This window comes from Gopherus evgoodei, chromosome 24, assembly GCF_007399415.2.
Source record: "Gopherus evgoodei ecotype Sinaloan lineage chromosome 24, rGopEvg1_v1.p, whole genome shotgun sequence".
In the NCBI taxonomy this organism is placed as follows: Eukaryota; Metazoa; Chordata; order Testudines; family Testudinidae; genus Gopherus; species Gopherus evgoodei.
The window spans coordinates 9345745-9359298 of record NC_044345.1 but is presented as its reverse complement, the minus strand read 5'-3'; the positions used below and the strand labels follow the sequence as shown (position 1 = coordinate 9359298).

The window sequence follows — 13554 nt, the reverse complement described above, 5'->3', positions numbered from 1 at the left end:
AGGGTCAGCTCTCCTACTGTATTGACTGCTGTAGGGTGCAATGCCAGTAGGGGAGGTGGTTTTCCAGTATTGCCTTAATGGGGCACTTCATGTAAGCAGGAAACAATTTGAGCCTAGACACACACAGAAAGGTTGGTGCACGGTGGCTTACATCAACCTCACTTTCTAGGGTAGAGCAGGCTAGGGTGTAGAAAGGCCCCCTCCCTGCAGGATGCAGCTGCATTTACACCAGGGCTTTTGTCAATGTCACTATGTCGCTGGGGAAGGAGGTGTCACACTCCTGCCACTATAACTTTACTATGTAGACTAGGCCTCAGTTCTGTTTAAGTGCCTTTTTGCACTAAACTTAAATCTGACTTAAGCTAAATCAGTTGCTCTTAAACTGAAATAAAAGTGTCCACAGAGACAGCAATTTAACTGACTCAGTTTCAGACAATGTCGTTAAACCAGTGCAGTTTTCTTGTGTAGACAAGAGCTTAGCTCATAGCTTAAAAAGAACCAACTTCCACGTGTTCTGGAGTTGTCTGTTCCCCACGGCTCTCTGGAGCAGAGCCTCCGAGGTGCTGGGATCAGCTGCAAATGCCACCCATTTGTTGTGTTCTACTTCCCCCTGGCAGAGGGCAGACATGTTTTCCAGGATGTGACAACACCCATGGATTATTCAGAACAACTCCAGGGGATGCTCGTCATGCTCTAGACGAGGGTTTTTCAATGGGTGGGTCACGACTGTTCCAGGAGGTCAGGAAAGGCCAGCAGTGGGGTTGTGAGGCATTGAAAATGTTATTACAGTCTAAACCAAAGAAAAGTCTCACTCCCCCCATCCCTACACACCCTGACCCTTCAAGATCAAGTATTCTCCACCCTCTCATACATCAATTCTATATGTTAACGGCAGGTCTGTGCTTTAAACCCAGCAGCAGCAGTTCAGTTCACTATAGGGTAGGGAGGGTTCTCTCGACACTGGAGATAATCCACCCCCCCGAGAGGCGGTAACTCGGCCCTTCCATCCGTCTAGCTCTGTCTGCACGGGGGGTTAGGTTGGCATAGCTACGTCTCTCGGTAGGGTGGATTTTTCACACACACACCCCCAAGAGACCTAGTTGTGCCGATGCAAGTTCTGCATGCAGACCAGCCCTAAGCATGGCCAGAAATGAGACATTTTTTATTGTTATTGGGGAAGATTGTGCAATTTTTTTAATGTCAATAAGGGCTCTCCCAATGAAGAGGCTGAGAAACACAGATCCGTACAAAGACTTTAAACATGTTTAGTATAATATCATACCTGGCTGACCCTGAGGAATTTCCACTATTGCCTTGCTGCCATAACATACGTCCCACCCCTTATCAGAGCCGGGTACTACATTAGAGGAAATGCTAGAGAGCTCTCTTTTCCAGGCGTGGCTGCGGAGATAATCCTCCGTGCAGAGATGGCTGAGGGGCACCCAGTATGTTGTGGAAATAGCAGGCTACAGATGGAAGCAGCAGATTCAGCTGGAGAACGAGGTGGGATAGCAAAATGACCATCAAATCTACCCAAATGAAATGACCATCAGATCTAAGCTGAGGAGGACTTACCCCACAGGAAGCATATGGGTGGGGTCCCAGATTCCCAGGGGAGATGGAGTGAATGGGAGGGTGCAGATATCTCCCCATCCCCAATAAAGTATCTGAACCCCCCAGCTGCTATCGGGGCAGGGGGGTGACTACATATGGAGCAGGTGAGACACTGGGCTGGAAGGTGAGGCGGAAAGCAGAGTGGCAGCTTCTCAGACAGGTGCGTTAGTCAAGAGCCCACCAGGGCCCAGAGCGTTCCCATCCCAGCACTGGGTGTCAGCAGCAATGGGACAACATTGCAGCAAGAAAGCGAAAAAAGAGTCCTCAGGGCAAAGCCAGATGCTGGGCGTGGAGGGACAGACACCAGCCCTCGCAGAATCGTTCCCACTTCACTTCACTTCCTTCTCAGACCATTCCTTGTAGCCACCTGTGTAGTTACGGGCCCTGCAGAGACAGGAAGTGACATGTGGCTTCAGAATGGGAAATGGGAGGGACTATCCACAGCTGATGGACCCACTGCCTCTGGAGTGGAAGAGACAGACCCAGCCCAGCTGTGACTGCTCAGGGGCCAGAAACCCAAGTGGGACCAGAACATCAGAGGCGGAGCTGTGCCCAGAACTTTGAGAAATAACCTGCCCCCAGCACAGGCTCATACGGATGAATTTGAAGGGTCCCTGAGGAACCAAGGAACATTCCCTATGGGGTTAGCTAGGAATTACACTGTCCTCTCTCTCAGTAGCTAATCAAGACTTTGTCTCTGTGGCCCTGGTGAGAATGTGGAGGATCACCATCCCCTCCAATGGCTTTACTCCAGAATACACCAGTATAAGCACGATCAGTGCCAAGGGATATCTGAGCCCTTTCTTTCTCCACCAGACCCAACAATTTCTCCATTAATAACCCTATATGCGAGAACTCAGCTCAGAAGGGCTGGAGCCCTTGCATCCAAAACCATAGAGCCTGTGGTATGTTCACAGTCTGCCTGAGATCTGGCGCCTTGTGGTACAAGAGTCCATGGGGGAAGGGCAGGCTCACTTGGTGTAGCCAAGGTTTATGGCGATCTCTGTGGCTTGAGCCCCTCTCCTGCCCATCTGACAGTGGAAGATCAAGCTCTCGTCATCCATCCGTGGCTTGTCCACACCATACTTCATCTTAAATGTCTCAGGGTCCATTTTCAGGGCTTCCTCGACTTCTGCCACTGGGTGGGGGAAAAAAGAGAGAGAGAGAGAGAGAGAGAGAGAGAGAGAGAGAGAGAGAGAGAGAGAGATGGCCGCGATCAACAGTGGTGGTGTATCACCCTGGGGATAGGTGTGTCACATCCGCACTAGATGGGGATGTGACACTGGCTGGTCCAGTAGAGGATAAAAGCCTACTGCTGCTACTAGCTAATGGAGTTACTCCTTTAGCACAAGTGGTAAAGGTCTGTCTCTTGATGCTGAAGTTGTGGAGCTAAATCCTGATGATGATGATGAGTATGGGTGATTGCTACACTGCTCCATAAATACAGGCGAGGATGCTCTTATGTTTATGCATGCAAGTCCCACGTGCTTTACAAAAGGACACAAGCCACCACCTTTCCCACTCCTGAAATGCAGCACCCTCTTTGGTAGAGCACAGCAAATGAGCAAGACACAGAAACTCTGCATGTCCATTCAGGACAGGAAGTGAAGCAGAAGCCTGCATCCACTTAAAACCACCAAGGTAGTTTAAGGAAGAAGAGACAATTCCCTGAGGTGGAGTTTGGCCAGGGTTACACCCTGTTAGGAGTGCTAGTAATAATGCAGAATTCAGGCGTGTATTTTTGCCTGAGATAGAATTTTAGGTTTGTTTGCTCATTTAATTTCTGATACATTTATATTCTTACTAATATGTGTAAACAAAGGACAAACAGACTCTGTGCATGTTGCTTCTACCTAGCCAGATACATTTATTAGTATAACGGGAACAGATCAGAACAGTTCAAGTGTTACTGGGTATAATGAAAGTATAATATAGGAGCGTACATGTTAACACTGCCTCAACCTCTATCTTAAAAGGAAGGTCAACCAACCAGTCGGGAGGGGCAAGAGGGGATGGGGGGGAGAAGATATAAAACACTAAAAAGGCTAAAAAAAGCACGTGTTCCTGACCATAGCACAACCTCACTCCTCACCCCTCCCATGGGATACAAAAGAGGTGGGACAAAACCCCCAGACTCCTGTCCCCCAAAACGGAACATGACCAGTAACTGTAAGGGGTGGGGCCCCACACCTGCATTTCAGGGATAATTCTGCCTGCTGAAGTGGGGAGAGAACGGAACACTGGGAAACAAGGCTCTGCAGTGTCAAAGTTACTGACATGCTGCCTTAAAACTGACCCCAACAAACATGGCATTGCCTGCACTTCAGACTTCTGGTCTTCTGCTTTCTGTCTGTGTGACAAGAACCGGGGAGGGGCTGAAGGGAAAGCCCTCTACACACCCATCTGCTTGTGCACACCTCGGGCCTTTAATGATCCAGCTTTGGTCTCATGTCACTTCCCCAGTACAGCACCCTCAGCACACTGGAGAGCAGAAAGGAAACAGCGCCCCCTGCTGAGTTACTAATTCCGCCTTCTCCAGGGCTCTCGCTCTCTCAGGAACGATGGGCCTGAGTCCTTGCAGCTGACCTGAGGCTGGCTGGCTCAGCTCTCAGGCAGGCTAAGGAGCCCAGCTGGGCTGTGGCAGAATCGCCTGATTGCCTCTTCCATTGGCTGCAAGGAGACTACAGATCTGCACTTCAATTCAGTAGCAGGTCGCTGACTCCTCCATGCTTCTGCCTGCAGCTGTGATCACTCCTGTACCCGCCTTGTTTCCAGCCCTGCTCGGTTCCTGACTCCAGCTTTGACCCTTGGCTCTGACTCCTGGTTCCTGACTCTGGCTCTGACCGCTAGGCCTGACCGCTCATGCCCTGGTCTGTGACACTACATGTTGCCCTCTGCAGTGGGGGACGCTCCCTCTACGTGCAATCAAAGCCCTGGTTGCTGGCACCCACAGCAACTTCTCACCTGGAATATTGACCGAGTTGGCGATATGGCCATTCGCCACCTCCCCTGGCAACCGCACGTCGATAATCCGAGCATTCCCGCTGTCGACCAGCACTTTCATGTCCTTGTGGGAAATGACATTTCCTTTGTGGAAAACAAAAACCAGCAGTCATTTCTTCCGCTCCCCTCGCAAGCCTCCTCCCCCATCAGCCTGGGGCAAACCCCTCTGCTCTGCCCATCATAACCCAGGCACCTCTGGGCCTGGCAGTTCAGAGCCCCGGCACCTCTGGGGCTGGCAATTCAGGGCCCCGGCACCTCTGGGCTTGCCGCATTAGTTCTGAAAGTAAAAAAATTGCTTGGGCTCTGGCATCTAATTGCTTGAACCCCGACACCTCTTTCTTTATAAATTAAGCACTGAAGAACCATGCGGTAACTTATAATTGTAGCAATTCCACTGTTATTAGTCTCTGAGGGGAAAGCCAGCAGGCCTGCTTCGGCAGACTAACACCACAGGGAAGGCAGGGAGCTGCAGCAGCCTGGAGAGGCCCCAGCCAGCAAGGAGAGAGACTCATGTCTCCACCCTAGAGAGACGACAACCGGGGGAGCTGCAAGTCAGAGCAGGTGCCCTTGCTGGGCCAGTGAGGTGCAGGTGCCCTGAACTGTGACAAGAATCAGGCCCCTTGTCTTTAGCAGGAGTCACTTGTGGGCAAAATCTGGCCCCTACAAGGCAACGGCAGAGCTGGGTTGTTCCTTTAACCACTGATTTTCTAGATACAGGATTCATTTGCTCCTGACATGCTGGAGCAGGGTTCAGGCTGTGCAAGTCACCGGGGGGTGTGCACCAAATTCTGCTCTCGTTCACACACCGTAAAGTTGGGTGCAACCCTCTGACTGCTGCGGACTGTATCCAAGGGCAGAGAGAGGTGCTAGAGATGGGCCTGGATACAGAGTGTGGAGGTGAATTTTCCTCACAGCTGGCCATGGGCCTGTAGACACGGCCTCGTCCAGCACTGAAGATTATTGCGGGGAGATCTCCCAGCATCGCTCCAGCCCCTGTGGCTTTGTCTAGACGAGGGGGAAAGGTTTAAAAAAGGCACGGGGGTGGATGCAGCTTACCACCTCCATAGTCACACCAGCAGGTCATGCTGTAGTGTAGCCCTTGTCTAGCCAAGAGGCTCGGTCTACACACACGAGTTGGCCCAGCTTAACGATGTCACTACAGGAAAGGGAGTAAGTCACCCCAGCCTGAGGCACCCTCATACCAGTATAACTGCATCCACAACTGGGATTGTGCCAGAATGACTATCTGTACAAATAAAAATCACACCCCCACTCCCGTACCGCCTCACAGCAGAGTTATACCAGGACAGACGCTGAGTAGATAGAGAAAACAGTGGTTTTTTTCCTATTGAGTTTAACCCAACTGAAAACCCCATTTAGCACCAATGTAGACACAGTCTAAAGCCTTCAGCTCAGTTTGAATAGGTCGAGTTACAGCCTCAGCTTTAACCTAACCAGTTCCGCATGTGCTACAGGTCAGCTGCTTTGGCCTGACTAGACTGTTGGACGGAGTTAGTTCGACTGAGCCAGGTAACTCGATACAACATCCCATCTGGACTAGGGTGACCAGATGTCCCGACTTTGGGTCTTTTTCTTATATAGGCTCCTATTACCCCCCACACCCGTCCCGATTTTTCACACTCGCTGTCTGGTCAGCCTAATCTGGACATGGCCATAGGGGAATCTACCACCGAACGCAGCCCTGCAGCCCCACCCTAGGCACGTTTGTGATAAGCTTTGTATAAAATGCCCTGCGAGGTCCCATTGGAAAACTGATAACTCGCTGGTTAATGACATGGTGAAACGTGCGTGGCAACATTATCACAAAATCCTCCCAAGGAGGTTATTAGCACATCTTCAAAACCAGCCAGCCCTGCCAAGGCAACAGGTCTGTCCTCAGAGGAATGAGCGTTTACCTCAACTTACATATAAGTGATAAACAGGGTCCTTGAGACAGCGGGGGAGGAAGGAGCAGGAGACAAAAGCAAATTTAAATCTCAGCAAACAGAGATGAGCAGAAAGGGCTCAGAGCCTCCTTTGCCCCCAGACTCCAGGTCGACACCCTTACTGTTTGAAAAAACTTTGCTTGGAGGAGTAATTATCAGAATAGTCAGGCATTTTACAACTGGGTCCTGAAGCCCGGCTTTGCCCAGGGTTAGATGAGGTGAGCGTCTACACTCACGCCCCCCCACCCCCACAGCAACACACTTCTGCTTATCCCTGGAAAGCACCTAAGAGATGTTATTGCTTCGTTTGAAAAGCCAAATAACCCAGAGCTAATTACTAGTTCCAGAAGAAAACAGCAGTTCCGAGCAGTGCCTCTGAGTCTCCACTAGTCATTACGTACCGGTGGGATCTCCCGGCTGGAACATCAAGCACACTTGTGTGTGTGTATTTGGGTCTCAAGTTAATAAGCCCACTCCAGCCATGTGCCTGCCATGAGTACACTCATCAGCAGAGCCTTGCAACTGGACCCAGCCGTGTTAGTCTGGATCTGTAAAAAGCAACAAAGAGTCCCGTGGCACCTTGGGGTATGTCTACACTACGGGATTATACCGATTTTACAGAAACCGTTTTTTTAAAACAGATTGTATAAAGTCGAGTGCACGTGGCCACACTAAGCACATTAATTCGACGGGACCTGACTACCAGTGTCAGGGGTGGGTCTGAAAATAATCTGACCCCCTGGGGCTCAGGTCAGGCAGTCGCTGATCACCTCCTCCCGCCTGTGGGGTCCGCACAGTGGCGTCTGCTGCCCCACCCCGCCAGCCTCTGCCACTTGGCTGTGCAGTGCGCGTGCCGATGAGTCACAGCGTCTCTCACGCCACCACATTCACAGCGCAGCAAGGCAACGGTGGCTGGCAGCAGCAGGGGACGTAGCCACAGCTGTGCGAAGTCCACCGGCAAGAGATCGGAGACAGATCACAAGCATGGGAAGCAGGAAGTTCCCACCAGACCAACCCACAAGGACAAGGTGGACATGGTGCTGCCAGAGATTTGGGGAGAAGCGTCAGGTTCAGGTTAGGTGGAGTCTGAAAATGACTTAAGTCAAGTTCGAGTCAGCTGAGCTTAGAAGCTATGCCCTTATCTGGGCTAGGATCTAAAGGGGTGATGTTAACACATTAACTATCATGTTCTAGTATCAGAGGGGGAGCCGTGTTAGTCTGGATCTGTAAAAAGCAACAAAGAGTCCCATGGCACCTTGGGGTATGTCTACACTATGGGATTATACCGATTTTACAGAAACCAGTTTTTTAAAACAGATTGTATAAAGTCGAGTGCACGTGGCCACACTAAGCACATTAATTCGGCGGTGTGCGTCCATGTACCGAGGCTGGCATCGATTTCCAGAGCGTTGCACTGTGGGTAGCTATTCCACAGTTCCCACAGTCTCCCCTGCCCTTGGAATTCTGGGTTGAGATCCCAGTGCCTGATGGGGCAAAAAACATTGTTGCGGGTGGATCTGGGTACAGCCTCACCCCTCCCTCCGTGAAAGCAGCAGACAACCATTTCACGCCTTTTTTCCTGGGTGAACTGTGCAAACGCCATAGCACAGCAAGCATGGACCCTGCTGAGCTCAAGACAGCAATCATGGACGTTGTAAACACCTCGCGCATTATCGTGCAGTCTATGCTGAACCAGGACCTGCAAAACCAGGCGAGGAGGAGGTAGCTACGGCAGCGCGGCGACGAGAGTGATGAGGACATGGACACAGAATTCTCTCAAACCGCGGGCCCCTGCGCTTTGGAGATCCTGCTGGTAATGGGGCAGGTTCTAGCCATTGAACGCCGATTTTGGGCCTGGGGAACAAGCACAGACTGGTGGGACCGCAAAGTTTTGCAGGTTTGGGACGATTCCCAGTGACTGCGAAACTTTCACATGCGTAAGGGCACTTTCATGGAACATTGTGACTTGCTATCCCCTGCCCTGAAGTGCCAGAATACCAAGATGAGAGCAGCCCTCACAATTGACAAGCGAGTGGCAATAGCCCTCTGGCAGCTTGCAACACCAAATAGCTACCGGTCAGTTGGGAATCAATTTGGAGTGGGCAAATCTACTGCGGGGGCTGCTGCGTTGCAAGTAGCCAAAGCAATCATTAAGCTGCTGCTACGAAAGGTTGTGACTCTGGGAAATGTGCAGGTCATAGTGGATGGCTTTGTTGCAATAGGATTCCGTAACTGTGTGTGTGGCGGGGAGGATAGATGGAACCCATATCCCTATCTTAGCACCGGAGCACCCAGTACATAAACCGCAAGGGGTACTTTTCAATGGTGCTGCAAGCACCGGTGGATCACAAGGGACATTTCACCAACATCCACGGGGGATGGCCAGGAAGGGTTCATGACGCTCGCGTCTTCAGGAATACTACTCTGTTTAAATGGCTGCAGCAAGGGAATTACTTCCCAGACCAGAAAATAACAGTTGGGGATGTTGAAATGCCTGTCATTATTCTGGGTGATCCAGCCTACCCCTTGATGCCATGGCTCATGAAGCCATACACAGGCAGCCTGGACAGTGGTCAGGAGCTGTTCAACTACAGGCTGAGCAAGTGCAGGATGGTGGTAGAATGTGCATTTGGCCGTTTAAAGGCGCACTGGCGAACATTACTCACTCGCTCAGACTTCAGCCAAACCAATGTTCCCTTTGTTATTGCTGCTTGCTGTGTGCTCCACAATCTCTGTGAGAGTAAGGGGGAGACCTTTATGGCGGGGTGGGAGGCTGAGGCAAATCACCTGGCCACTGATGATGCGCAGCCTGACACCAGGGCAATTAGAAGAGCACACCAGGAAGCGGTGCGCATCAGAGAAGCTTTGAAAACCAGTTTCACCACGGGCCAGGGTACGGTGTGACTGCTGTGTTTGTTTCCCCTTGATGACCCCCCCCCCGATTGACTCATTCCCTGTAAACAACCCACCCTCCCCCTTAGATTACAGCTTGCTTAAGGAAATAAAGTCACTATCATTTAAAAATCATGTATTCTTTATTAAAAGTCATTATAAAAAGAGGGAGAGAACTGACAAGGTATCCTGGGTGTGGTTTGGGAGGAGGATAAGAGGGAAGGAAAAGGCCACTAAAAAAATTTCAAAGTAATGACAGCCTTTTGGTTGGGCTGTCCACAGGGGTGGAGTGGGTGGGTCCATGGAGCCTCCCCCCACGTGTTCTTACACGTCTGGGTGAGGAGGATGTGAAACATGGTGAGGGTGGTTATACAGGGGCTGCAGTGGCACTCTGATCCTGCTGCTGTTCCTGAAGCTCCACCAGACTCCGGAGCATGTCAGTTTGATCACGCAGCAGCCCCAGAGTTGCATCCCACCACCGCTGATCTTCCTACCTACACCTCTGATCTTCCTGCCACCGCCTCTCATCTCCAGCATTCCTCCTGTCCTCATGTTCACTGGCATCTTTCCTGTAATTTGCTGCCACGTCCTTCCACTCATTCAGATGAGCTCTTTCATTGCGGGTCACTTCCATGATTTCCGAGAACATTTCGTCTCGCGTCTTTTTTTTCCGCCGCCTTATCTGAGATAGCCTTCAGGATGGAGTAGGGAGGCTTGAAAAATTTGCAGTTGCATGAGGGAGGGAAAAGGGAGAGAAGTATTTAAAAAGATACATTTTACAGAACAATGCTTATACTCTTTCACGGTGAACAACACTATTCACCTTACATAGCACATGTGATTTGACTACAAGGTCACATTTTGCAGCCTGCGGCTCTGGTGTTAGAGATCTCACAGATGCAGGTCCGGGCAGCAGAATTCGGCTTGCATGCGGCCATGGTAAGCCACTGTCTTCTGCAGCCTTCATATATCCAGCGCCCTCCTTTACCAAATAGCAAGCAAAGCCCGTTCAGTGCTGCTTCTTTCCTGTTAAAGTGCAGCAGCAGAAACCACCCCCCCCATCCAATTATCTGGGATGATCGCTTTACCCCTTCTCCCACCGCGTGGCTGGTATCATGGAAGATCACTGCTAAACACCCCCTTCCCCCCCACCGTGTGGCTGGTAGCAGGGAAGATCCCTGCTAGCCAAATGTGAAAAAGTTCAGTGCCAATCACCTGCCCCCCTTCCCCTGCTTGGCTACCTGCAAGGAAGGATTTCTTTTACACAACAGGCAAACAGCCCAGTAGGAATGGCCATCTCTGTCCCCTTAATTAAATTCTGGAATTTCAACCAGGTTACCATGAACGACATCACTCTCCTGAGGATAACACAGCGAGATAAAGAACGGATGTTGCTTCAGTGCCAGCAAACACCGGGACCATATGCAGCTAGGCTTTGTCATGCAATGATACCAGATTACTTGCTACATGCATGGCGTGGTCAAGTGTCCTACCATGGAGGACGGAATAAGGCTGCCTTTCCCAGAAACCTTCTGCAAAGGCTTTTGGAGCACCTCCAGGAGAGCTTCATGGAGATGTCCCTGGAGGATTTCCGCTCCATCCCCAGACATGTTAACAGACTTTTCCAGTAACTGTACTGGCCGCGAATGCATCCCAAGTCCTCAGGGCAAATCAATCATTAAAAAACACTTGCTTTTAAACCATGTTTTATATTTACAAAGGTACACTCACCAGAGGTCCTTCCATGGCTTCATTGTGTGGGCTAGTGGCTTGGGAGGGCTGGGAGGGTAATTCCATCAGGGTGAGAAAAAGCTCCTGGCTGTTGGGGAGAACAGAGTGCTGTGTGCTCTCTGCAAGCTCGTCCTCCTCTTCCTCCTCCCCATCTACGCCATCCACAGAACCCTCAGCCATGGCTGAGATTACCATCCCCACCTCGGAATCCACTGACGGGGGGGTGGGGTAGTGGTGGTGGACCCCCCTAGAATTGCATGCAGCTCAGCGTAGAAGCGGCATGTTTTTGGCCCTGCCCCAGACCTTCCATTTGCTTCTTCGGTTTTCTGGTGGCTTGTCTGAGCTCCTTAACTTTCACACGGCACTGCAGAGTCCCTGCTGTGGCCTCTCTGCATCATGGCCTTGGAAATTTTTTCAAATGTTTTTTTCATTTCGTCTTTTGGAAGAGTTCTGTTAGCACGGAATCCTCTCCCCATACAGCGATCAGAGCCAGTACCTCCCATGTGGTCCACGCTGGAGCTCTTTTTCGATTCTCAGGAGACTGCATTGTTACCTGTGCTGATGAGCTCTGCGTGATCACCTGTGCTGGTGAGCTCTCCACGCTGGCCAAACAGGAAATGAAATTCAAAAGTTTGCAGGGCTTTTCCTGTCTACCTGGCCAGTGCAACGGAGTACAGATGGCTTTCCAGAGCGGTCACAATGGTGCACTGTGGGATACCGCCCGGAGGCCAATACTGTCGATTTGCGGCCACACTAACCCTAATCCGACATGGCAATGCTGATTTCAGCGCTACTCCTCTCTTCGGGGAGGAGTACAGAAACCAGTTTAAAGAGCCCTTTATATCGATATAAAGGGCCTCGTTGTGTGGACGGGTGCAGGGTTAAATCGGTTTAACGCTGCTAAATTCGGTTTAAACGTGTAGTGTAGACCTGGCCTTAGAGACTAACAGATCTAGGACTACCATGTTCTAGAAGTCTAGTCCAGAGGAGGCAGTGTGCTGGCTTTAACATAAACGAGACATTTTAAACGTGTTAGCGAATATCATGCCTGTCCACTCTAGTCTAGACAACACCTGTCTTGCATTAAAAAAAGAGCAGGACATTTATACTTGAAATGTAATTAAATGTTTTACAAAGCTTCATTTTAACAGAAGAGTTTTAAAAAATGTTTACATCTATGAAAGTGGCGAGGAAGGGGGGGTGTTTGGGAGAGCAGAGAACATGAGCACAGGCCTAGCTTCTGAGAGAGCCCCACAGTTCAGGCACCCACATGAGAAGTTTAAATCCCTTCTCCCTGTCAGCTCCTGCAGCTTTGAGTGGCAAGGGAAGGGGGGTGCGAGCTCCAGCAGGCCCTGCGGCATCCTCACATGTTGCCCAAAGCAGCATGGTAAGGGGGCCAGGGCAGAGAGGAGGGGTTGGATAAGAGGCGGAGGGGGGTCAGGGGATGAGGAACAGGGGGGGTTGGGTAGGCATGGGAGTTCCAGGGGTCTGTCGGGGTGGCGGTGGATGTGGTTGGGGCAGTCAGGACAGGGAGCAGGGCAATGGGGGTGGCGTCCTGGGGGGCTGTGGGGGGGGGGTCAGGGGACAAGGAGCAGAGGGGGTTGATGGGTTGCAGGTGCTGAGGGGGGCAGGACATGGGGGGGAGACAAGCTGTTAGCTGTTTTGGGAGGCACAGCCTTCCCTGCCTGGTCCCCAGTAGGATTTTGCAACCCTGATGTGCAGCGCCGGCTTTAAGAAGTGCGGGGGCCTGATTTTGACAGAGCCCTGGCAGAGATGACAAAAAAAAGACACGGGGGGGCTTGTACTCACCGGGTGGCGCTCCAAGTCTTCGGCGGCGGGTCCTTCACTCGCTCCGGGTGTCCAGCGGCACCGAAGGACCCGCCGCCGAAGTGCCACCGAAGCCCCGGAGCGAGCGAAGGATCCGCCGCCGAAGACCGGTTAGGGAACCGGCTGTTAAGATTTTGGCAGCTCATCACTGGCTGCCCCCCTGCAAATACCACAACCGACCCCAGGTGAGGGCTGGGCAGGAGTCGGCGAGGTCGCTACAGACGGTCCGGTCCAGCCCAGTCCAGCCCAGCCCAGCCCCGTGGGGGTGGAACCAAGGGGCTGGGATCCCAGCCAGGATCGTGCACACGCGAGTCCCTGCCCGTGCTGCTATGGGGCAGCTGCCTCCAGGGCTCTGCCCCACAGACCCGGGGGCGGGGGGGGGGGGCTCCGTACCTCTGTCCATGCTGCCCGGCGCCGGGGTGCTGCTGACTCGTGCCAGCCCCAGGGCCCTGCCCGCCCGTCCGTCCTAGGAGCGTCTGCAGCGGAACCACGGTCCGGCTCAGCGGCATTGCTGCAGGCACCTGCCAGGCGGGGCTGCCCG

The 13554-nt window shown here is 51.9% G+C and overlaps 1 protein-coding gene across 1 annotated transcript; it reads right to left on the bottom strand.

Moving 5' to 3' along the window:
* Positions 1-1176: 1176 nt before the first annotated feature.
* LOC115639378 (thiosulfate:glutathione sulfurtransferase-like) lies at positions 1177-13522 on the bottom strand. The gene is given in 5 exon segments (XM_030542066.1): positions 1177-1998; positions 2590-2752; positions 4579-4701; positions 13407-13479; positions 13481-13522. Coding segments are annotated over 5 exon segments (456 nt in total). The 3' UTR covers positions 1177-1943.
* Positions 13523-13554: the final 32 nt, after the last annotated feature.